This window comes from Neopelma chrysocephalum, unplaced genomic scaffold (assembly GCF_003984885.1).
Source record: "Neopelma chrysocephalum unplaced genomic scaffold, ASM398488v2 Primary Assembly neopelma1_22b, whole genome shotgun sequence".
Taxonomy (NCBI): Eukaryota; Metazoa; Chordata; class Aves; order Passeriformes; family Pipridae; genus Neopelma; species Neopelma chrysocephalum.
Genome location: NW_020897690.1, coordinates 14,144,274 through 14,171,401, shown reverse-complemented (window position 1 = coordinate 14,171,401; position 27,128 = coordinate 14,144,274). Strand labels below are relative to the sequence as shown.

At 37.2% G+C, this 27,128-nt stretch overlaps 1 protein-coding gene across 4 annotated transcripts; it reads left to right on the top strand.

Moving 5' to 3' along the window:
* On the top strand, nucleotides 1-27,128 carry VSTM2A (V-set and transmembrane domain containing 2A). 4 transcript variants are annotated; one of them, XM_027680465.1, is made up of 5 exons: nucleotides 1-636; nucleotides 2,899-3,065; nucleotides 3,998-4,048; nucleotides 7,354-7,690; nucleotides 24,130-24,261. In XM_027680465.1, the coding sequence occupies exons 1-5, from the start codon at nucleotides 558-560 to the stop codon at nucleotides 24,174-24,176; spliced, it is 681 nt and encodes a 226-aa protein (XP_027536266.1). In that variant the 5' UTR covers nucleotides 1-557; the 3' UTR covers nucleotides 24,177-24,261. The 4 variants fall into 4 exon arrangements, with proteins under 4 accessions (XP_027536266.1, XP_027536275.1, XP_027536256.1 ...); XM_027680455.1 differs by lacking the exon at nucleotides 24,130-24,261 and adding an exon at nucleotides 24,268-24,529 and having other exon boundaries at nucleotides 2-636; XM_027680446.1 differs by lacking the exon at nucleotides 24,130-24,261 and adding an exon at nucleotides 24,390-27,128 and having other exon boundaries at nucleotides 5-636.

Sequence of the window (27,128 nt, the reverse complement as noted above, 5' to 3'; positions counted from 1 at the left end):
TAGAGACTGGGGAGGGAGAGGAAAGGGTTAAAGACATTATCGCAGCCATTAGAGGGAAAAGTTGAAGCAATGCAAGCACGGTAGACTTCTTTTTCCTCCCCTCCCCCCCCTTCTTTCCCCTACTCCTCTCTTCCCAAACTGGATCAGTGTGTAGGGAGGGCAGTCATCACGACATCCTGAGCAGCAAGAGCTGACGTTGGGCGAAGCTGCCAGGTAGCTGAAAAAAGGCGCAGAAGGCAGCTGATACCCACTTTTCAACGGTTTGTGTTTTTTTAGTCTGAGTCTGGACTTCAAGCAACACAGCGCCTGAGACAGCTCATCTGAACCACACTGTATTGCAATACTCGCTCTTCTCAAGGAAAAAGACTCCATCGAGTAGCAGAATGCTGCCAGTGTCGCAGCTAGGGCTACAATACAGAGCCTTTTTGTAACATTAGAAATTTCTTTCTGTTCATACATTTAGAGATACGTACATACACTCATATATCAGTTCTTTCTTTTTTTTGAGGGCACTTTTGGCTTTTTTTTTTACCCTGATGTGACTTCTTCATCTTGGAATGATGGGGATCTTTCTAGCTTATGTTGGATTCATTTTCTTTTCAGTTATGTATATTCAACAAGGACTTTCTACCCAAGGTAAGATCCCTTATTGTCAAATACATATGTGTGGTTTTCTATGCTAAAATAGACTGAGAATGAGATCCGGGGGGGGGGGGGAGGAAGATAAAAGAAAGGAAGAAAGGTGAAAGAAGAAAAACAACTAAAGTGGATAAGAGATGAGGACAACAAGAATCAGGTTTACATTTAGTTCAAAAAATTGCCTGTAAATAGGAAAAGAAGTGAGAAGTTTCCCCAAAGTAGAAATATAACAGGCTTCCTTTACTTGACTGCAAAGAGGGAAATAACAGGCATGTTGCAGAAGAGTAAAGGGGTTTTGGGGAATGGACATGCATGTGTTTGAGTTCTGATGGTTTGTATATAGGCATGTATGCGTACAAGAAACACCTCCCAGCGCATGCATAATTATTGCATTTAGACCAAGTACTGGATGGTTAAATCTACTGCTTCCCTTAAGATGTTGCAGTCTCCTTTCGTGCTGTTTTCCCTTTCCTCTCTTATTATCCTGCAACCCTCAGAGTCAGACCTTCGTTTCGATTCTGTGACTGTGTATTTCTACCATTCCCCACCCCCATCAAAAATGGGAGAAAAAGACAATATCGACTTCTTTGAATACCTCCCCCCACCCCCGCCGCCTTCCTCCCTCCCTCTCCACCGAAAGGCGCGCCTTGCATTTCAAGCAGCCCCGGCGCTGCAGGAGCCGGTTGTTCGGGACCCCGAGGCTGCGGCGACGCTGTCAGCACCATGGACAGATCGCTCCCGGCCGCCCCCTGCGCCCGCTGCCCGCTGACTCGCCCGGTGCCTGCGCCTCGTACCCCCTCATACCGCTCCCCGCCCGCCGTCCCCTGCTCTCTGCCCGCCTTTCCGTGCCAGCAGCTTGGCGGTGCGACTGGGGAGGATGGCGTCTGTATTCCCCTCCGTGTGCCCCCACACCGCTCACGCGCACTGACCAGGAGGGGGACAGAACAAACAAACAAGAAAAAATCCCCTCAAAACAAACTTACTAGCCTCGGACACGCATAATGCACAGTCCATTTGGCAGCTTAACTCGGTGACTTGCAATCGCTGACTAGTGGGGGTGGGGGTCAGAAAAGGGGACACCGTGAAATATGAAGATAGAAGCTTTGAAAGTATGTGTTGCCAGGCACAAATAAAAGGGGAAGGAGAAGTAACACTGGTTACCAAATTATCCCACCAATTCCAGTTTGGCTAGGAAGATTGGATAGAGAGGAAGAGGGAGGAGACAAGGAGCAATATTTCCTTTGCATCGCGTTTCCTTCTCATCATAATATGCTCTAGTCAATCTGTTAACAATGCATAACAGAAAGCGACATTGCAGTGTCTTTCCAAATTTCCTCTTCTTGAAATACAGCATGTATTTGTTACACTGTTTGTCTGTAGTTCCCCTCACTTGACTATCATGACTCATTATGTTGCAAAATTTTAAAGTGAGTTATAGGAAAGGATGAGAAGGAAGTAACAATTAATGATGCCCTGGACTACATCTGTCAGGATTAGCTTTTAAACCTAGCAGTGGTACGCTGAAATGGGCAGATTCGGTTTGTTAAAGGGTTGGGATAGAAATGTGAAGGTTAGTTCTAGAAAGTGTCTTCTAGGACAGAGAAGCAGAAGATGAATTGATTTTTGGTTTGTTTATACATAACCTTGCAAGCAGAGGTTCTCAGAAACAGTAACTAATTCAGACAAAGCCTTTGAAATGGACATTTGATGAGTGATTGTAACATGCACCTCAGAAGAGTGCCCAGAGTTGCCCCTGCCAACAGCTGCTTCAGCTGGCTGCAGAAGGTTTAACAACTTATAGGTTTCCAGCTCAGCCCTCCAAAATAAAAAAAAATCAGTCCGATATTTTTTTCTCTCCTAAATTGGTCTTGCACAAAATCCCTCAGTGAATCTGGTGAAATACTGCATTCTGCCCGAGGGTATTCGGACCTAATTATGTGAAACTTCACTAGTCCATGGGTGCAAGAAGGGGGATCTATAGTATTTCCTGTGAGCAGAACTGAGAGTGTAAAGAGAATGGATTTGTGCCTAAGGGAGTAAAAACATATCTAGGTGTGAGAGAAACCAGGGAAGATATTGTGTGGGCAACTGGAAAAAAAAAAAAAAAAAAGTAGAAAAGAGAGAGAATGAGAAAAATAAACAGTGACATTAAAAGGGGGGGGGGGAAGGAGAAACAATAAAAAAGGCAACACAAAAACCAGAGCATAAACAATCAGTAGGTAGCAAGACATCCCAACATATTATGCATTTGTTTTGCAGCAAAATTCACAGAGTTTCCCCGAAATGTCACAGCCACTGAAGGGCAGAATGTGGAGATGTCTTGTGCTTTCCAAAGTGGCTCCACTTCGGTGTACCTCGAAATCCAGTGGTGGTTTCTGCGGGCAGCTGAGGACCAAGAGGCTGGAGCTGAGGTGACAGGCACTCAGGTACTAATCCTCCGCCACAGATTCCTCAAACCACCTGGAAAATGCCACAGAAGAGGTGGAGAGGAAAGGGGGAAAGGAAAGAAAGGGAGACCAGAAGGAAGGACCAGAGAGAGGTTCTATATCTCTCCAGGGACTTAGTTTTAACCATGAAATAACAATGCAGGAACCTGCAGACAAAAATGCCCACCTCAAGGGATGGTGCCTTTGGTGCCTGTCACTCCCAGAATGCAGCTAGGGATGCTCACAAAACCATGCAGATTTTTCAAAGTCTAATTTTTTTTATTATTTTCCTCTCTGTTTCTTTTTCTTTTTTTTTTTTTTTCCTTTTCTTCTCTCAGATTTTTCCTTTGGAAAGCAGCTGTTCAAAGACTGCTCCCTGTGGGAATTTTTTATTTCCCGAGTGACAACATCCTACACATGCCCTCCAATTTACAGCTAGCACAGTCGAGTTGGCAGCCGGATGTAGCTGCCACAGGAGGGCGCACGCTTGCCAGGGGTGGGGAAAGCAGGAGGGACCAAATGCCCCAGAAGAAGCAAAAACCCCAAAATAACACAACTGCGCAACTTCATCCTTCCGAGCGGGACAGGAGGGGCCATGTCCACTTACACTGCCATCTGGGGCGCTCTTCCCCGCCTTTGCTGCCCGCTCCTCACCGGTCTCGGCGTTCAGCTGCCCCGAAAAGACTCCCACGCCAGCCGGGAGGGAGGTGGGTCCGCTGGGCAGCGCCCCTTGGCCACGCATCCCGGCTGCCTCGGCTGTCCCCGCTGTCCCGGCTGTTCCTGCTGTCCCGGGCTGTGCCCGGCGCGGCCCGCAGGTGGCAGGCGCGGCGCACCGCTCCACGGGCTCCGCGGCGGGTTGGGAGAGGGGCGCGGAGCGGGGCGCGGAGCGGGGCGGGGGCCGGTGACCCACGGAGGCGCTCCTTTCCCTGCAGGTGGAGCTCCTGCCCGAGCGGGATCTGGACAGCGACGGCACGAAGATCAGCGTAAGTGTCGCCGCAGGGTGCGGGCAGCCCCCCGCGTCGCCGACCGGGGGTCCCTTCCCCAGTCAGAGCCCATCCCTCGGAGGGCCGAGTCTGTTCCTGCCCTGCATCTTCTCCCCATCCGCACTGCAGGCTGCAGGAGGCTGGCAGTCCGCAGCTCAACGGTTGGACTTGACGATCTTAGAGGTCTTTTCCAACTTAAATAATTGATTCTGTGATTCTATGACTTCTTCCTTGCCAACCCAGGCAAGGTGCTAAGACATCCCTGCCCCACGCAGCCCCCCACACCCCTAGGCATGGAGGCATTGGCCAGCATGGCACAGGCAGTAGACCATTGACAGACTCTGTACTCTGTGAAGCAGTGCACCAATCCTTCCTTGTACCTCATGTTTTCATTTACCCTGGGTAACTGCTGAACCTGCCTTAGCACTCCAAAGTTGGTTCTAAGGCTGAAATTTGTCTGTGAAGCTCCACTCCCCTTCAGCGGGGTGTACAGCTGCTTAAATGGGTGCTTTCCCAGGGCCGTGCCCTCTGGCAGAAAGAAATCTCAGAAAGACTTTGGTCAAGACCTCCCTCTTGGGAGTAATTTCCGCTCTTGGTCCCTGAGACTCTGTTTTAAGAAAGTAAGATTCTGACACCAGAGTAACCAATCTGCTGTTTGGAGATTAAACCAGAATGTTGTCTTAACAGAATTATGAGTAACGTTGCTCCAGCCCTTGTCCAGGGAAAAGATCTCTTCCTCAGCAGACCCATGTCCTGAGTCAGGCACAGCCACAGGGCTGTTTCTGACCTCAGAATAGATCAGATCCTCCTTCCTCGGCATCCCAAGAAATGTATAGTGGTGGGGTCATGGTGTGGTGCTCACTGCAGTGGAAAGACACAGATACTTAGCAGATACTGCAGCATGAGTATTCTCTATGAGCCCAGAGGGGTTTTCCCTTTCTCCGGCAAAATCCCTTTGGAAGTGCCTCTTAGCTACAGCCAAGGCTTAAAACAGCAACAAATAGAGGTGAATAATTTCTGTTAAATCTTTTACTCTGCTGCTTTTGATGCCTACAAATAACTAACCAAATAATTACATGAGGTCGAAGTGCAGCAAGGTATAGCTGAAGGGCATTTATAAATGATAATTGAGATACACTATGTTCAAAACAATACTTATTCTAGCCATACTTACATTTCCTATGATACTTCACACCATACACTATAAACAATTTGTGTCATGGACTGTGTATTCAATTACCTTTGTAGACTATCTTACAAATGAGGTCCACATGTAGTCTTTGGATACTATTCCACTAGCAGACAATTCATTACTTATCAATACTGTCTCCTTTAAAATCTCTGTAGTAATCCATAAGAACTGAAACACAATATAGGCTTTAAAGCTTGTCTCATCTCTGAAGCAACAAATCTCTTTCATTACTTATGATAATAATTCATGATGGGGTATTTATAGTGTTTCTATAAGCTTGCATAAAACATTTATTTTACATTTGTAATAAAAAGAAAGTTAATGTTTCATAGATGTCTAAAACCACTTTTTACAAATGTAGCTGTTTTTTCTTTTTTTTCTGAAGACATACTCAGTCTCCATTAGTATTACTGTAAATTATCATCATGAAAAATCTTTAAAGAAATGTTAAAATATACTAAATGTTTGCTAAAATACACCTCTTTATCAGTTTTAAGTGATAATCAGGGACAAACTGAAAACATGCATACGTGCTGCCAGCAACAATTTCTAAATTTCAAATGCAAAAGCCAAAACCAATCTTGTTTTTCACCGGTGCTATGCAACACTGTTAACTTTGTGGCTATTGTATGGAAGCAAATGAAGGCAAAATATGACCTATGCATCCTCTTTCCATTCATATGAAACTTCTTTAATACTTTTGCTGAACATGAACTGTTTAGTAGAGATATATTGTTATTGAATATGGTTTAAATAACTATCCAGCACCTTCTGTGTAATTAATATCACACATATTATGCTTGTAAGTGTGCAATCCATACTTTCAACTCAGTTTGCCAAGTATAAATTCAGAGCTGGGTACAACACAACAGACTATAAAGTCCATCCAGCACCTTAAAGCAATAACATATTCACAAGTATTGCTCTTCAATTTATCAAGCGGGCAGAATAGGTGCTTTGCCAACACTGGTGACTACAACATGCCAAGCTATCAGAAACAATGTGTTCTACAATCACCAACAACCATGTGCTAGCTTCAGTCTAACTTTTATTAACTACCACGAATTCATCATCCTGATGTTTCCTTATCTCCTGTTATTGATATGACACAAAGCAACCTTTACATCCATGTTTATGTAACAGTGAAAGTAAACCAGGTTCAGAAGGTCTTCAAAGTTGAAGTTTTAGAGACCACTGAACATATTTTAACTGGCTTCTGGTAGGGAAACAGATGTTAATTCGGATAGAGAGTAAGAGAACATTAATGAAACATAAATTCTCTAAAGTGATAAATATACAGAAAGGAACCTGTGTTAACTTTTCCCAATGCATCTTAATACTATCACATATTTCTGAATGTATAACTTACTCATGTGTTTTAATTATCTGAAACAAAAATATGTTATGTTGCCTTCAAATATTAAAACAAAACAGGAGTCTTTTTTCAGCTGACAACTCTTAAATCGATCTTGAATATGTACTGATATATAACTTCCAATAACTACGTACTTATATAAACGAGACAAAAGGGACTACCTGACACAAGATGTCTTGTTATCATTAACAGACAAAAAATACCAAGGCTTTGGATACACTTAAGGAGATAAACTGAATGTCAAATATACATTTTCAATGTAGTGAAGAGTACAAACTAATCTAATAAATAGTTATTAATGTAGCTTAAATCTTGGGAAACATCTCCAACAAAATTGTTAATGCACTAGTTCAAAAACTGAATTATTCAATCAAGTCAACTAACCGGAAAGGTTTAGCCAAAGAAGTGCACAGATACCAGCTTTACATAAGAAAGCTCATTAGGAATATTCATGATTTTAAGCAATTAATTGAAATGAGCATGGTAGTTTTGGTTATTTGTCTGAGGCTAATTATATTTCAGAGCAAACCATCTAAGAAGATTTGGAAAGAAAATGTTAGGCATCCTCATAGACACAATTAGCCATACTCATCCTTGATGTAACCTCCCTGCAGAAAGCACAATCACACCATTGATTAATTTGGCACTATGTCAGTAGAGTCAGTAGAGTTTGTAGAGAAAGAAAAATTCCTGACAACATATTTGTTTCTTTGTTTTCTTTTCCTGGCAAATTTGCAGACAGTGAAAGTACAAGGGAATGACATCTCCCACAAGCTGCAGATTTCAAAAGTGAGGAAAAAGGATGAAGGCTTGTATGAGTGCAGGGTGACCGATGCCAACTATGGAGACCTTCAGGAATACAAGGCCCAGGCATTTCTCAAAGTCAATGCTAACAGCCACTCTCGGCGAATGCAAGCCTTTGAGGCATCCCCAATGTGGTTGCAAGACATGAAACCTCGTAAAAACATCTCAGCAGCTGTCCCAAGTAGCATCCACAATTCTGCCAATCAGCGTGTGCGTGCCACCTCCAGCCCCGAAGCAGCAGCCAAAATCCCCAAACAAAGTCCACAATCAGGTATGGTAAAGCATTTTGAGCTTTCATTTGATTGCTTACCAGCATGTAAAAGGAGGCTAAATCAACAAGGTAACCAGGAATTATGACTAGGAAGAGTGTGGTGCTCAGTTATTCCTCCTTCTTTCTGGTTCTATTCTTCTTGATATCTGCTTACTTCCTAAAATCTGAAGAATGAATTTCTGAGCAGAAGAAGCAAAAAAACTTAAACTTCTGTATGTGGATTTTATCTCTACTGGTTTTACCCACCTAGGGCTAACTCTCAAATCGAAGCTTAGTTTTCCCTGTAGTGTGTGTGGAGAGAGAGGGTCATGTCAGTGAATGACTCATTTCATTTTAAGATGGCTGTGCATGACAAATTAAATAAAACACTCATCCAGATGTGTTTCTTCCTAAATTATTTTGCACCAGTCACCTAATTTTTGCATCTCCAACATTTGATGAAATTAATTTACTTTTGGTATCAATCCTATTTTCATAAGGAACTTGACTTCTAAATCTAAGCAAACCTTAGATACACCACATAGTTTCTCTGTTGTATAGGATTTAGAAGGACCAAGGGTTTGTCAGAAAATGTGTTGTTGTCGTCTGCAAGTGCTTGACCATCAGCTTTAAAACAAGGGTTAAAATGGAAATGCCACCATTCTCTGTCATGTAGAAATAAACATACTACACATTTTGTTTGGGGGATTTTGTTCAGCACTGTATAAATAACCTATTATCAATATCAGTCTGCATTTTCTACATTGATACAGTAACATTCACAGTTATGCAAAGGTTTATTAATATACCGGAGGTACAGCACTATATGATGGCAATAGAGAGATGGACAGGATAAAAAATTGAGACATTGAAAATGATCAAATATCCTCTGGAAAACAAACTGTGTAAGTTGAAGGGTTTCTGGGTTACTTCTATTTACACTAAGGGCCCAATGTAAGGCAGGAAATCACAACATACCTTAAAATATATAATGGAAAATAACCTAATTAGCTCTGATACATCATTTTTCTGCTAGTGTGTTATTAAATAAAAAACTATGAATACCATAAATTTAATAGTACATCTGCTGTGAAATCACTTTCATCTTACAGGCATACTATTAGAAAAACTTTTTTATAAGGAAAATACATTTCATTACAAATTGGAACAATATGATTATTCATATTGGTTGTATTGCTCCTGGAAAAGCTGGTGTATGTGCTACCACTATTTTATCTCTGTATACATTTTTTTAAGCTTGTTTAAAAGTTACATTCAGTTCTCCTTCCCTGAAATTGAGCCACTTTTATTTTTTAGCTCTTCCAAAAAGCTGTTAAAAGAAAACAAATATTTCAGTTTATATTAAACTATCATTCTACCATTGCTTTGCTCTCAGATAAATGTATATACTGCTTATTTTCCATTGGACTCATACATTTCAAAGCAGCAGACTTTTCTATAAATGGAAAACTCTGGTTTCTATTCAGTCTATGTGAAATTAATTAAAAGAGTTAGAGGTTTATGAAATATGTAGCAACAGACTACACTGCATTGCGGCCAGAGTGTGCAAAAAACCAGCTAATCCATTAAATAATTTTTTATATATAATTGAATCTATAGTATTGTTTATGTCTTTAGTCCAAGCAATATCTTGACTGATTACTGGACATTGGCAATTTGAGAGCTAGTAGATTATTACATGGAAAGATCCCTGTAAAACAAAAAAAACAATACAGAAAAACTAATCTCTTATTTTTTGCTTGAGCAAAGATTACTGCAGATCAAGTGCAGACAATCACAATCATTAATAATTTAAAAATTAAACTGATAAAAATATAAATTATGTTATAAATTCATTTTTTTATGAAAAAGTGCAAGCAAACTCTGCATTAATCAGAGGTGTAGCTTATGTACTGAAGAAACAGAGTGTACCAAAAATCACTATTAGGCCTAATTTCAATTTAATAGTCGCTTGCTGCACTAATTATTTGTGATATTTTTGATGAACATCAGTTTAACTCGTGAGAACCAAGATTTACTTTCTTTTACTTCAGAAAATCTTGGCCTCACTTTTCCAGCCATGGTGAGATTTGGATTTTCACTTCATTTTGCAGTCATTCTACACTAACAGAAATACCCATGGGAACAAAAGGCAGGGAGGGGGTTTAGCTCTATGTAACTTTGAGGAGCAACTTCAGCTGAGGAAAGGGAGATGTCAAAAAAGCAAAAAGAAGTTGTCATAGACATTAATAGTCTTCTTTTTATGATGCAGAATCAACACAGTCTCCTTATTTAATAAAATGAGAAACTCTTCCCTTCTTCATCATCATACTAACTATATATATGCATGCACAAGACAGATGTGAGATTATGTTATATGTAAGCAATGTATCCATCCAGCCTAGAACACGCAATCATGTTTGAATACAAATGTATCATCACCATGTTTTGAAAGACATACAGGTTGATTATGATGTGTTTGTTAATGTTGAGTAATACAGCTTGAAGGGAGAAATATTAGTAACCACAGGCAATTGTATCAAATATTCTCCAATATTAGGGAGCTGGTGCATAGTTATTGGCAAGCAATAAATTTTATTGCCATGCTCACAGGTTATTGTAAAATACATGTACAGCAATGGGAAACATGACACTCTGAAATTATTGGGAATTCTCTATTCAGCCATTTCTGAAGAGATCAGGTACTAATATATGAAAAATTGACTCTGATTTTATTAATATTTTGTCCCCAAAAGTTATTTTTGAAAGGTAGATAGCACTCTACTCAACTTCTTCTATCCTGAAGCACACTGTAGAATTTCATTTATTTCTTAACAATAGATATTTAATATGTAGCTCCAGAAAAGCATTTTAAAATGGTGGTGACTGTAAACTATCATAATTTCCCAACTGAATAGATATTTCTGCTATTCTCCTTTACGTAAAAGTAAAAATATCTGTGATAACTGTGAGGGAGCTAAATAGCTTGGGCTGACAAATTAAAGTGGCGTGAGGTCCATTCAGTATTTTGCAGTGCTCTGAAAACACTATGCAAGTGTAAAAAAAAGATATTTATTATTGTTAGTGTAATGGAGATTCAGTATAGGATGAAATAGCTAATGAGAACAGACACTTCCACAGACAGTCTTCAGATAATATACTAAGAAGCCCTAAATGACTACCTCAAAGTCAAAAAAGTCAGGAAAGCAAAAGTCAAAGCTAACACATCTTGACCCTTTCATTTCATAATTATGGACTGCAGCAAATGAAGTAACCCATCACAGCATAACAGAAATCTGAGTAATTTGACAGAGTAATCTGCATATATCCAGAAATTGTCCTATGTAGGTGGAGTGACAGACTTTTTTTCCTGCATAACTCATAACAATCTATCTTATTCCAAAGGCAAGAGGACAGAGTTATGACAAATCCTTGTAACTCTAAACAATGCTGCAATTAAATGGAGTCCAAGAGCTAAAATGACTTCAGGTGAAAGGAAGCTAAATAATCTCCAAGCTGCACCAAATGTCACTGTTTCATGGATACAAATCTAGACAAACTTTGCTGCCTGAAAGGGCTGAAGAATTTGTTGTACTGGGAATGTGTATATCCCATTTGTTGGGCTGGAAATGTGTATATCCTCCAAACTCTTCCTATTCTGCCAATGCTCCGTTAAAGCGCTCAAAACCATTAGTTGCTTTTCAGACTCAAGAAGATCAGTCTCAGAGAACTCAAAAGGGAACAGCTACAAATGAAGAAGTGACAATAAGGTTCATTTTCTGACTGCTTACATATGGACTCTTCACATTTCTAGCAACTTTTTATTATTTCATGAAGTAACAAATTCAACTAGTAACCTAACTACATGCCAAAACTTCCTGTTGATGATAGTGGAGTTGCAGTGAGTGACTTGAAAAGGAGAAGGTGGTCCTTACCTAAGACAGAATGGTCTGGATTCTTGGCATCATAAATCACACTGAGAAGCTGATCATCAGGCATGAATGCAAAAGAAGAGGATTAAAACATGTTTCATCTGTCTGTTGATACTCACAAACTGATGACATACCTTCCTGTCTTCGTTTTTATCTATGGAATCTAGGAATCTTTTATTATCAATCTATTTTAAGCAAAAAAATTACGTCCAATTTGAAATCTTCTGGGATATAAACCAACTTCTGTGTTGTTGTTTTTTTTCTTTTTTATTTATGTTCCATCTCCTCTTAAAACAAAGGAACAAATGTCTGCTCTAGCCTCCATCAAGGTGATGGCCAACGTTATTATTTTCTTCACTAAAAGAGTCTTTGGGTTTCACATTTACTCTTTTAGAAACTATGAGTATACATAAGGTTGGGAGGCACCAACCATTACTGTGATTGTGACACAGCAAAAATTCAAGTCTCTGTTTTCTTTAGGCTTCATTAAAGTAAAAGCCAAGTGACATTTTTGTTGTTATTCATCTGTTCTCAGAAATTCTTGCAAGAAGATGATGCAAGGACTATCCCATTTTAAACCTGTATACACTGCAATCTCTGCTTCTACTTGAAATTTACCCTTTGATTCCCTCTTCCTGAAAAGAAGCTGCTCCACGTTTTTTAGATTCTCTGAAATAATGGAATAAATTCAAACCATGTTAGTTGATGTACCCTAATAACTAGTTAGCTGTTGACCTTGGAACTGTAGACATCTTTTGAGAAGTGCTAATCTTCTCCAAATAACTTAGATGGCAATGCAAGGTCTTTAGAGCAGCTAACCTTTTTCTTTTAGGCCAGGTCTTCCAATACAGAATGAACTCACTAATGTCTTATGTTTCTTTCAAAAACACCACATCTTAATTCCTTATCTTTGCATACTTACTGATCAAACAAAATGCATACAAATACTTAAACTCTCGTTCCTAGTGCTTAGTTCATCTAAATGCAGTAACAAACAAACTCTTCTCAGTTTATCTGCAGTATTAAGTTCTGTCACAAGCAAAATGGTATCTACTTTTTGTAACCATCCCTCACTGCCATTGCCAATCACAGATACTACACTACTGTCAATTTCTATTCCTCTTATAAAAATACAGGTTCAGGAACTAAGGAGAGAAATCACTCACCAACCAGTATGTGTTCATTTTTCTTGTTCCACAAGTTTGAACAGTTATTAGATCCCATATGTCCATACCAGACTGAGTACTTGGGTATGCTTAGTTATAAACATATCCTCTGTGAAATCTGAGATATTATTTTCAACCTTAGTTATACCCATAATTAAGCAATAATAATAAATCACAAGAGAAAATAGGCTTTCTGAGATTTCCTGAGATAATAATGGAATTTGTCACTAAATATATGGCAGCTCCACTGTAACTTGTATTTCTGTAAAAGTGATGGTGTTTGGATTCTGTACTTTTTTGTCCTATGATGCCAATCAAGAAACAGTGAGAACAGACACAGAGGAAACTATATGTACAAAATCTAAGAAACTAATTTTGTCCTTGTCCATCTACAATGTAATTTATAAATGCACATGCATACTGAGATCTTTCCTATTCTTTTAGTAACATTAGCGGTGTTTCACTGCCCATCTGTCATTGTTACATATGCACTTAATCATATCTCTTCCTTTCTTTTAGCTATGTAAAAATGAAACTTTCAGACTAACCTCACCTTTGGAATAAAAGTCGTATACAAAGATCTGGTAGGAGATGCCCACAGGAGTTTGCTGAGTAGCAAAATCACAGGAATTCTGCTCTACATGCCTGATATAACTTTTTTTGGTAAATAACCACTAGATTGCCCACACATGCAGTAAACAAAGAGAAAAATATAAAGGAAGAAGAGAGAAAATGAGGAAGGGGGAGAAGCTGTGTATGATTTGTTTGTCAGTTCACTCAAATTGTTTTTTATTGCTTCACAATCAGACAGCTTGCACTGGGTCATCAGAGATTGCAGCATATGTGACAGGGCCTGCTCTTGAAATAACTGATGGGATTTCCTTGCTTCAGAACACAACCCATTTGTTACTTGACAGATATACAGCAAAGCAGAGCATATTTTTTCCTTAGATGAGAAACAGGAAGTTTCCCCTCTGTGGTGCCCTACTTCATTATGAAAATCCTTTGCATCACATAAAATGAAAAAGAACAATTATCTGCTAACTGGAAAGGATACAACTCTGCTGAAGTTTAAAAAACATCATTCATCTACAATAGCAAAAAATTTGGCTCAATGAAGATGAAGATGAATTTTCTTCTAGTCATAGAGTGAATTATAAGAAAAATCTAAACTTTACCCAGCATGTACCACCTGAAGATGTTTAGTACAGTGAAGGTTTCTAGGAACAGAATGAAGGGAAGGAAAACATCTGAAAACTGCTGTTTTCATCTCATTCAGCTTCAGGGGGAGAGGGTATTCTTGGTGGTGGGTTTTGTTGCATCAGAGGTTTTTTGTGTTTTTTTCTTCAACTTTGATTAACCTTTTTCTAGTGCTTCTCTTTGCAAACTTAGGTCAGACTAGCTCAAAAGCTCAGCACTTTTAATATTTTCTTATTCTCTGGACAGGGAGTTTACCTTTGATTAATTCAAAAGCTTCAAAGATATTCTGGACATATTACGATTTTTACAGCTACAATAATAATCCTTCTTTGTTGATGACAAAGCTGGATGGCATTTGAAGAGCAACTAATAATGTTTCTGTCAGCCTTGAGAAGACTCTTCTCCAAACTCTCCATTTTACCCTATAATTAGGAAGTTGCAATCGTAGTATTTGGCAGAGCAACTTGCTATTCTGTCTGTGTGTGGGTGTTCTAGTCAGATCCACCTCACTGAAGTTTGTTCCCCCATCTACTGTCAAATGCTACTGTCTTGGAACAAAGCTGCTGTAAAAATGTGAAAATTAGATGCACAGCCACATTTGCAGTGCTTCAAACATTCAATCTGTGTGTTCATCAACCAATAGAAATACAAAGAGCAAATCTGAATGCTACTTCTGCTACCAGTCCTGTTTCTACTGCTGTTATTATCTCAACCGTTGTTGTTGCCTGTGACACTGCCTGAGGATTTTGGCCATCAAATCAAAGACACGGGGCTATAAGGATTATAAAAGTGACTTCAACAAGACTACAGAAGATGGTGTATCCATCTCCAGTTCCTTCTGTGTAAGTGAAAAAAAGAAGAGTTCAAAAGTCAAGATGTTTTGTCAAGGAGCAACAAAAAATCAGTCATGAAGCCAAGAACTAGCAGCAGGTGTCACAGAGAGCCATACATTCAGATGGTGCAAAGACCTTTACTAGAATAATACTGTTAGATAATAGGATTACATAGGATTGTGCCTGTCTGAAACACTGCCAAAATAACAGGTCAATTACTTATTTTGAACTCAACTGAATAATTCCCACACATACAATATCTACCAATCGGGGACCATCTTTTACCTGAAGAGACTTTGAATATTGATGAATGATATTATGATTGATCCCACATCTCATAACTGTAATGAGAAAGGTTGAGAAAATCTGAAATAAAAGCAGAAAAATTCAATAATCTAGAATATGAATAAGATAGAATTAATACAGTATTTGGCACACATACTTAAGCTTCATTCTCACAATACACCACCTTCAAGCTAGTGTACTGTTGTTGTAGGCACGATACCCTTTTTTTATTTTATTTTACTTGTAACATAGCAATAGCAAGGGTAAAGGCTTTGGATTGTGAACACTGATTTAGCTCTTACAGTTTAAAGTGTTACCACGCAAAGTATTTTTCTTGCTCCAACAGAAGTTATTGCCCCAAATCGGGATGACAGAAGGAAATGGGTGTCTTCTCCTCAGCTTTCACAGTTTACAGTGTCAAGCCTCTATATTGTCATAAATGCATAATTTATAAGCCTCTATGACAGCTGATAAACTAAAACACAGAGTTGTTAAATTGAGATAAATGAAGAGATCCATGGTGTTTGTTTGTATCACTCCTACTATTGGGGGTTTAATTTCCATAAGAGGGGGAGTCAGAGAGATGGAGGCACTGTCATCTTAAACTGCTCCAGCTAAACCCATTAAGAGCTTGTGAGTCACAGCTCTTAGACAGAGGTACCTTCTGTTAATCAGAGCCATTGTTCTAATTTCTATAACAACTGCATTATCCACCAGGCAAACAAAGGATCAAAGGAATGGTCCCTGCCTCAAAACACTTATCGTCTAGGAATCAGACAGAAGAAACCAGACTCATCCAGTGGGAGTTTAGCTGGGTTCCATGAAAATAGCTCTTACATAAATGATATAAATGGAAGGAGATCAGGTTGACTGTACGTCAATTATGAGCCTGTGTCAGGTGTGAAAAATGAGAAAAGGGATTAAATATAACATGTTGAAATATTTACAAAAAATTTAAATTTTCCTTCCATCTGTGTCATAATAACCCTCTTTATATTTGTTTTTTTTATGACAGTGCTGTTGAAGTTAATAGAGTAATATTAAGTATCACCCACTTAAATTGTCTTTCCAATAGATGAAAGAATTAACAGGGTGCAAAAAGCAGAGGAGCAAAAAGACAAGTCCAATTTTAGTTTTCTTCAAATAAAACTCTTGTTTTTATTGTATCTTTCAGAAATGGCTCCATTAACAGTTTAATTACTAAGTGGCATATATCAAATATACACACATATATATACATTACTAAAATGATGAGGAATTTGTGTTAGAGCCATGTTTCATTACAACAGCAGAATTCAGTTTCTAAAAGAGTCAATTCAGTAGTTTTTGTTAACAGCCTAAATTCGACCTTCATTCAGGATAGGGCATAATTATATGCAAGTATACGATGTAGATGGGTTACCACAGGACAGTCGGAAAAAATTGCATTTCCTTTAGAATCAACCGTTTCATACAGATGAACACAAATGCACCAGTTTTTATTTTTTCTGCAACACATTAAAAAAATTCTGAGACATTTTTTGTCCACGGTTTTCAGGGATAAAATGAGAGAGAAAGGTGCCCTGTGCTGATAAGAGCAGTCAAAAAGCATGCCACCAGTTGTTCTGAAACAATACCAGTCATCCAATTTGGGGCTTGCGTTTGCTTGAGCTTGCACCCCTTCCCCTCATCTTTGAACTTGTTGCAATGGGCACTGCATACTGGCCTGCTTTTCAGTTTTGTTTAAATAGCTAACTCTGGTATTTCACAAACTATTTGCAAACACCTCTTTTAGCAACCTTTTCTCCAAAAAGTACTCTCTCATGGAAACAGCTGAAGTCAATGCATTGCATTACTTATACACGTGAAGAGATTTGAAAACTTTGCAAGCTAAAAACACCAATTAAAGGATGGAAAAAAATTAGAATATCTGCTACAAATTGCTGATGCTTGGACATTTCTGACTCTGAGACCCGAATAGGCAGAATCTCATTGTCCTAAGAAAGTCAGGCAGGGAAGTTTGAGTATTAAGGTTAAAAAGCTCCCATAATATAGTAAATATATAATGATGAAAGTACTCATAGTTTTACATACACTGAACAGTTCAGAGACATCAAGACCTCACTATATCTTTAGCTGATCACATGAAATTTAAAGAAGTTGAGCACATGCACAAAAATGTTTCTAGCTGCTAGAAGGAAATATAGACTTCTAAAAATGAAAGCTGTGTCCCTTAGCTTCAAAAATCCTTATGACTTTGACACGCCTTACCCCACATATCACCTGCACAGACAATTCATCAACACTTCATTTCACCAAATAGGAATCTAACTACTTGCAATGTTACTACTCTAAATTTGTTTAGGAGAATATCACATGAAAATGCTAAGGAAATTAAAATTTCAGAAGCTGAATTTTAGTGGGACAATCTGCCCACAATACCTAGACACACTTTCAGACCGAAACAGCGTAAAAAATTTTCTAAAGAAGCATAAGCACTAGAACAAAACTGAGGATAACTGCTACAAAAATGAATGACACTCATGAAGCCAGTAGAACTGTTTCAGGATTTCCTAATCATATTCATATGTAAAGTATTATTTAGTACTGAACTACTTAATAACAGAATTTAAACAAAGTTATATATGAAAGCAGAAGGAAATGCACTGATGAGAATGGAAGTTGTGCGTTACAGGATAAAGGATGTCAGAGAGACCAAAAATTACACCAGAAATGGATTAAGTCAAATACACTATCCAGTTCATCTTTCTGAAAAACTGTTCAAACTCAACAGTTATTTTTGGCTGGTTTTATCAGAACAGTATGAAAATCTATACATGTTGATGAAATTCCCATTTGAATTATATGTTTAGGGATCTCACCCCTCACTCCTGTCTGTCCAAGGTGGAAGGATGGCAGGGTTGAATCATTTTGATGATCTCATTTTCATCTTTGAGAATGACATTAGAGATCCTTTTATCTTATTTATAGTGCATGATTGCCTAATTAGGAAGCCTGGTTCTACTCACTAGGTAAATAATGAGACACAAACAAGAACATTTTTTAAAGAATGAAAAAGAGAATGATGACTCTCAGATATGTTTCAATAGAAGGACAAGAATGATGAGATTTAGTTGTTTCTGTGGGTAGGATTTAATGTAGGGAGTGATGTAGAAACTAGTCTGAATGTAAAATCCCGTATTTGTTCACGCCAGTATACACTTCTGTCCATCTTGGCATTGTGAAATTGCAGAAGTCATTCAGAGTCCCATTCTTCTTTCTTTTTTTCCCCTTTCATACTGCTGTCTGTTCTCCTTTTATAGATTTACTATGGCTTGTTCTGAACTACTGCTTGAAGCCAAGTACCATTTTCCTACATGCTGCCTATATTTGAAGTCCCCTAAGTTTTTTTCTTCTCCCGAGTATTACCGTCTCAAATTTGCATTAGAACATGACTTTAGGTGTAGCCGGCAACAATTTAAAGGTTGTGGCCTGCCTTAGCCGAGAAAGAGCTCCAGGAGTTAATGTGGCTCAAGTTTCTGTCAGAATTCTCCCCTCTATTTGGGGTTGGAAAGTTGTCACTTTTTTTGCTCCATGACAAGGTTGAACACATCTGTTCACCTGGGCACCTTACCTAGTGAAAGCTAAGGATTAACCATCCATCTAGAATCCCATCCCTCTTCCTTATCTGCTCTTCTAGACGTCGCTCACAGATAAGGAACAGACATCAGATGAACAGCACTACACACTGAATGCAAAATCTAAGTAGACTAGGGAAATTCAAGACATAACCTATTCTAAACTTCAATCAATTTGGAAGCAGCTTTCTTCCAAAACGCAAAAAAAGCCACAAAAAAACCCACAAAAGAACCAACCAAAATCAAACCAACCAACCAACCAAAACAAAGAAAAAAAACCAAACAGAAATTCAGAACTTTTTCCTCTGGTGTATAAGACAAATTCATTTGCCTAAACAGCAATTCGCACTAGTTTAAGCTGATTACTGTACAGCCAATGGACAAAGATGGAGGGAAATTCTAAGCAAAAGGATCTGCATTGAATATGATACTTGTCATCTTCTCTTATTCAGTTCCCCAAAATCAAATACAGATGACTGAGCCTTAAAATACACATGAGAAGTCACTCCTCTGAAGAGGAAGAGGGGTATATATATCTCAGCAGTATAAGAGACATATATATAACAATGATTTATGCAATTCAGAGGAACAAGGATGATAGCAATTGATAGGTCAGAGAGAAAAAATTTATTTGTTAAAAATCCGTGTGAGACATATTCAAACAAAACTTCAAATAAAATCAACCATACTTGATTTTATTTATCTTTATGTATATAATACTGCAAATGTCCTCCAAGAAATCTTACAGTTCATTTATGTCCCCAGTAAAATTAAGGCACGTATCTCATGATCTTTTACTTAATTTACATGGAAATAATGCAAAATTATGATTTCATGTGTTTTCAACGGGGGCTGACAAGAAGGTTATGTAAAATCCAACACTATAAAGCAAAGCTAAGTGTTGTAAAACAGCAGACCAGGCATTTAAAGATGGAAAACATCACCACAAAGTCCTGAAAAATGAAACTTCCAAGATTTCAAAAATTAGTAGAACAGCAAAATTGATTCATATTCAGCACAACCCCATATATATGTAAGGATATTTTGGTATAATGTAATACATACTGAGAATCTAGGATGGATTTTTGTATGACTGGCTGTATTTCTCCTGTACCGGTCAGCACAAAACCAGGACACTGCTCAGGCATTGATCAGTGGGTTACTAATTAAAGGAAACTAAATGATACCCTAACTAAACTTATATGTTAAATAAAATAGTAAAGAGGTGCTGTTGAATTTGCAGATTTCTTCTGTTATTTATATGAAAATACACTATTCATTGTATGCATAACTGTAAGAAGGCAATTTTCAGAGTCTCTGACAGGTATGAGGCTCAGAATGCAGGAGGTTATTACATCCCAAATCTTAGAAAGTGCGGATGGAAACTGCTTGAGACCCAAGGTGGTTACCTGTGCAAGGTACTCCTACAAATAGGAGATGCTAAACTTGTAGTGCCTGAGGCAGCTGCTTAGTTTACAATTCGGTGTTTCATCCAGTTGTGAGAAAATGAACAGGCAAAATTATTCAACCAGTATTTGCTTTTCTCTGCTTGTCTCCCAAAATCCCATGTATCTTTACACAAATTTTGTCTGATCAATATCTTAGTGAAAGCCAGGGACTGTAGTCATTCAGGCATGGAATGAGTAAGTACCTTTTTGATCAGTTAGAGTTTACCAGAATTTATAATTTCTAATGGCTTTATTTTATACTTAGATGCTCTAAAACTGATTTCATTAACAGAACAAAATTGATGTTTACCTGTGTGGTCCATACACTATGAGCCACAAAATATGATTCAGCATTTCTTACAGAGATGTTTTTATTATTTTAAACATTAAGGTCACAACTATTTATCACAATTTTTTCTCTCTGTATTCCTAACATTTAAGAAAACCATGAATTTGAATAAAACACAGTTTCAAACACCTTAATGGCATGAACTACTCTTTCATACCATGGCACAAAAACTTATCTTATAATCACATGCCTTTGGCAGTATGGCATTTGTTTACAGGAGAAAGCTAAATATTTCATGGACGTTTGCTCTTTTGGATCTGTGTTAGTAGCAGGAAGTAAAAGACAAATAATAGGTATTTACATTTCACAGGAAGAATTTAACTGGATCCCAGTGGCTGACAGGTGAAACTCTGAGAATGTCTGACACACACATCAAGTAGAGTTTAATTAATAATGTAGAAATAAAATATGCATACATTATACTACGCTGCTTCTTCTGAATTACTGTTTTTGAGGGTTACATAATTGCAGTCCAGTTTTACCCAATGTTGTTGACCTGCAATAAAATTTATTTTAGCTGTCCTTATGTTATTAGAAAATAATACTTGAAATGGATACGTAATGAGTAATCAATTTATCAAATCCACAGCCAGATAGACAGGTTTTAACTTACATTACTTTGCTCACAGTTCCAGTGATTCAAGTCTTGGTCAGAACAGTACACTAAAAACACATCTGTATGAAAAGTCTGAATCTGGATACTCTGAATTTTCAAGATATTTGAATTTTCAAGATATTTTAATTTGGATTTTGATGTGTACCTTGCCTCTGACATAAGTTTAAAATGGTGGAACTGAGTCTCTGATTTAAGAACCCTATGACTTTCAGATTTGAAGTCAAAATGGAAATTTCTGAATATTTTTGGTCACATCTTCTTTGAAGAGGAAAAACAAAATAATAAAATATGAGCAAATATGACAGAACAGAAAAAGAAAAAAAGTCTAAAAAAGCTGCTTTCTGTTTCGCTATGTCCTCATTTTTCATTAGCAGCTTTCACTCTTTTAAAAGCTAAAGAAACACTTGGGTTCATGAAAAAACAAATACAATTCTTTTTCACATCTCTGGGAAAAAAAAACAACCTGAATATATTTCAATTTTATTTCATTGAGCGTCACTGAAATGTGAGAGCACACCTAATAGCCATACATGTCACTGTATGTTGCAGTTTTATTTGGGCTGATATATTACTGAAAATTTATCCGCTTGGGTTAGACAGCATTTTGGAAATTATTAAACCAGATTAGGATATACTAACTGGTTCCCAAAACCTCACAGAGGACACTGTCTATGACAATTTTTTCCAACCAACCTAATAGCCTCTTTCTTCACATTGAAGCTGAAATTGTTTTAGCTGTTATTTTCCCTAAATTTTTTCTCATGTGTTCAGAATTGCTTTAGCCTGCATTTACTGCTTGTACTCTAACCTAAATCCCCTGCAAGATGAAGAAAAACAGACTTACTCTTTAGAGAAGAACATGTACATAGAACAATTGGAGGGAGGCCATGATTTATGCAGAAATTGAAAACTATAAATTAAAAGGTTATCATGAGTTTGTATTATATATTACCCCCTAATTTGGGAATCTACAGATTGTCATGTTGAAAAAAAGTAAAAAAATTCCAAAAATCAAAGAAACTTTTCCCTGCAAATATTTTCCACTGTGAAATATTTTAAGTCAAACTTATTTTATATCATACTGTTTCTCCTCCACACATTACAGCTTTCCAATTCAAAAATTGCAACATCATTAATTGTTAAAAAAGCTCTTTTAAAACATATCTGTGAGATTCTTCTGAGCTGTATTATACATATTTTGTGCAAAGGAAATATATCTCCAAAGACCTCTTTAGAGTGGTCTTGAGCCATGTATTTCCCTAGTTCAATCAAAAGAAACCTCATTTCAATTGAATAAAACAAGTGAAAATAATTGAATACATCAGGAAATGATCTAACATTAACAAAGATTGTTACTAAGTTCTGCTAACCTTATTAGGGAAAGAAAAGCCTTTATAATAATCTGTCAAATTACAAATTTTACACATTATATAAAGAGAGAACAAATCCATGCTGCAACAAAACCAAAACTGACCTCAACCCTGGAGTTCAAGTTTGTAAATACTTCCTGTGTGAGAACAACCCCCAGAAAGAAGTCACAGCCAATTTGCTTGTGTATTTGCTTGTTCCTAATACAGAGCAAGTGTTTTGAGATGCTCAGAAAAGTACTGCAGTGTACTTGAATATTGTTCAAGTAATAATGCAGGTAGCATTATCAGATGGGCAAGAGAAAAGTAGGCTTTACATAACTGTGTACTTTCAGTAGGAACTAAGCTCGGAGTTCCCTTGAACTTCTTTGAAAAATCTCAGTAATGTCTTTGAGGTGTTTCCATTTAAAAGTTAATATTCATTTAGAGATTCAGTTCACACATGGATAATTGAAATATCACTGTTACTTAGAAGGTTTTGTGTATGTGACAGAGGACTAAGAGTGCTTCATGGCAACTGCTATGTATACAACATCTCACATCACGTATTTACTAAAGTAAGCAGTGTTCATCTAATATATGGAATTTAGTTTAATCCCCATTTTTGAAGGGAAAAATTTACTAAAGACAGGAACAGAAACACATCTTGCTACACCTATAACCATACTTAGCAGATACAAAGAAACTGTGTTACTGATAAACATCTACAAGGTTTAAAAATGTGCTTTCCTGGAGTTCTTTTTGCTTTCTTCATGTATAGTCTTGATGAGGAGACAAATGTGCTTTTTGGGCTGCAATGAAATTCATCGTCCTATTTAGTAATAAATTCTTTACAAAAATAGCTTATACATGATCAATAGATTTTTTTTTAAATAACTATTTATTACAAGTCCATCATTATCATGGACTGCTTATAACACCATTATTACTTTGTTGTAGAACTGATGCCTGTAACTATCAATAACATTAATACTTTTCAAATCTACAAAACATATAAAATCTATCAATCATGCATTAATCTGTTATAATTGGAACTTCTATTTATAGTGCAACCAAATTAAATTTATAGTTTTCACCTCATGTAATATGTTTCAAATTTGGAATGTGATTCTATATGATATAGGGAGTTATCAAGCCCTGAGGCTTGGTATGTAAGACATCTAAATACTTATATTCTCGGTGTGCGGACATTTCAGTTTAATTAGTCTAGCCCTGAATGGTTTTTTTCTACTAACATACTTAAGTATAAAGTCATGTGTTTAGAAATAATTATATGTACCATTGGTTCCATAGCTTTATTAAAAAAAAACCCTCTGGGAAAATCTAGTTTCTCAAAAAAAAATAATCCAAACATTTTGGTAATCTGTTTCCCACTTGTAAATAGCACAGCCATTTGCAGGTATCTCCTCCAGTTTACAAGAAAACACTCTTTAGCCACTGGATGATTTTGTTTTAAGCAATCAATGATGTGACATTGGAAATGATTTAGTAAAGAACACTCTGAGATGGAAGGTGTTTGGGTTTTTCCCTGTTAGTATATGGTTTCACTGGGTAACATTGTTTAAAAAGACAGATGAGAAAGCAAAGCAAAGCAAAACAAAAACCCTCCCTGGGACTGAAATACTCTGTATGTGTTGTTATTTGCAGTGCATGCCAAGACATTCATGGGCACCAGAGCCAACCTGGCGAGCTAATTAAATATATAAATGTATATGTTTAAAACAGCCTTATAAGGAGCATTGGAAATCTGCAAGATGAGCGAATATCTTATAACTTCTTCCGCAGGTGCGAGGATAGCTACAAGCCATGGACTTTCTGTCCTGCTTCTTGTTTGTGGCTTTGTGAAGGGTGCTTTGCTTTAATCTAAAAGTGCTGACTTTTTCCAATATCACTTTCTCTTCTTAAAGCAAAGAGCAAATCGCCTGTAAAATCCACGGAGCGGACAGCAAAGTTGACCCTAACCTCCAACCACCACTCTGCACCCAATGTACTCTAAATCTCTACACAAGGAGCACCTTCTTCAGGAAGTACAAACAAAATTACTAAATAAATAAAATAAAATAAAATAAAATAAAATAAAATAAATATTATAAAAAAAGAAGAGGATACCACATGTTTTCTTGATATATCTTATTTTCTTTGGCGTATCACTGATATTTTATTTGAAGAGAACTGGTGTGATGTAATCAAACGTTTTGTAACAGCAAGACCTAGTTTCCTTTTCTTTTGGCAAGGAGAAGCCTCATCCTTGACTTCTCAGGGGTTGGCCTGCGAGTCATCAGTATTACAGAATTAACCATGGATGACATTTGGTTTCCTACACTGAAAGAACCATTCCAGCCTGGAAGCAAAAAGAGGCCAAATAATGAAACAAACCATAGTGATTTAACATCAACCCAAATAAAATACACGCAAACTTTATCAGAAAGCCTTTTTTTTTCCTTTTTTTTTTTTTTTGACATGAGAAATAGGGAGGAGAAAATTAATTCCACAAAGCAGCTCAGCAGACTAGAGGATGTTGTTTCTGGAAAACAAATGAGGGTATTTTTCTTTTGAGGTGCTTTTTTTTCTTTTTTTTTCTCTTTTTAATATATTATTCTTTTTCCCCTGTGAGGTTTTTTTCCTGTCTTTTTGTTTGCTTCTTGTTCAATGGTGGCAATTACAGACTTAGGCCAACCCCTGATGATTGTGTGGAGGTTTATATATATACATCTTTTTTTTGTGTGTGTGCGTTCTATATTTCAGTGTGTTTTCTCTAATTTTGCAATTCCTGTATATGCAAAACTAACTAAAATTCTGTAAATTGCTTACAGTCTGTGTGATATAACTTCAGAGTAGACACACTTTGGTCCTCATGCAAGCCAGTTTTTAATATTATCTATATGTCGTGCCACTGAGAGACATTTTAATTTCTTTTTTTGACAAAACATCACTTTTACTTTGTAATTCAGTAATGTGTGTATTTTGTAATACATATTCTTCACTTTGACTGGTTTGACTCCCTTCAGCCCTCTGTTTACTCTGTAAATGAGCATTAAAATTTGTTATGGTCTCTAGACAATGAATTATTTTAGTTTGTATGTTGTGTTGGAGTTCAGATGCTGAAAGCTCTTTTAACCTGTGATGTTTATAGAAGATGAAGTGATTCAATTACTAGAGACTGTAAAATGCAGGTTCACAGTCAAATACTGCATGTAAAGGAACGTTAGAAACAGAAAACAGTCAAATAAACCGGAACATGACTTAAAGGAGGTTCTTTTGGTAAAGAGTTATAGGAAAGTGAATTTATTACACTGATAAACTATATTCTCATCACGGTTCCTCTACATGGCCAAAGAAGTATTTTCCTTTGCTTTTTCTGGAAGTAGATTTTCATTACTCATTGATATTCTTAATTAAAATATTTTTTGTCTGTGAAATGAACATGAGAATTTTACTGTTGAATGATGTAATATGCGTTACATGAATTACATTCATTAATGCAGGAAGGAAAAATTGCTACCATTTGCAGCTGCAATCAGGAAGGTTTTTTTCTTGTTCCCCTCTTTCCACTGATGCTGAAAAATTCACACCCTTTCATTTATCAGCACAGACAATCACATATACCACATGCTTATTATGATCTATTTACGGCAGCATTAAGTAGTTGCAGTGCAGTCGGATGTGTGATTTCTCCTCACTTTGTAAGCAATGCAGAAGGAAGCAAAAAACTATGTTTAATATCTCACCAGTCTGTGGTCAACAAGCCTAGCATTTTATCTCAAAACTCTCATAAGTCTGAAGTCTTCCTCCATGACTTTCAAAGGGTAAATACTAATTAGGGGCATAGAATCAACACTTTGGAACACTAATGGTTTGAAAGAGGATAACATATTTGCGCGGATCTAATTTCCCATACATTCTGTACTATAAGCTTGACTGGGAATAGTCAGTCTTTGTCTGATTTTAGTCTAAGCAGTAATAAAGAGTGAAGACATTTGGTGTAATACAGACAAATCAGGAATAACTGTCAGAGAAAAAGGAAAAAATTTCTTCTATATTAACATAAAATTTATGACCCACTTGAAATGTTGTGTATTGAAAAAGTTTTGCTCCATAGTAATGACAGCCTACTGATAGGAAGATTAAAAACAGTCCCCATTTAAATGTTCTGAATCAAAACCATTATTGTGGATCAGAGAGGATGTAAAGGAAAGAAAAGAGTCAAGAGTCATATCTTTTTGAAGTCTCACTTTCTGAACGCACCTATGGAACCAAACTTTCAGAACTCTGGAGAGAAATCTACATTTTCACCATGAAATGGATATCTATGACTGAATGATACGAGAACCTCCTGCCTGGAGCTAGGAAACTTCAGTTTCCACTGGTCTTAACTGGAAACAAATGCTTAATGTCACATGTTTTTTGTTGGTTTACTGTATCCATATAACTTGTATGAATATTCTATGTATGCACAGTCATATAAACTACCCACAGTGACATATGGCATTTTGCAGAGTACTTTAGCCTCACAATGTTAAAGCTGTTACTATGTTAAACTGATATTGTGTTTTGCTTTATGCTGTTAGCTGCTTGGATATAAATCACCATGTACTAGGAATTCAGATTAAAGAACCAGCTGAAATTAAAAGCAGAATTCTAGACCA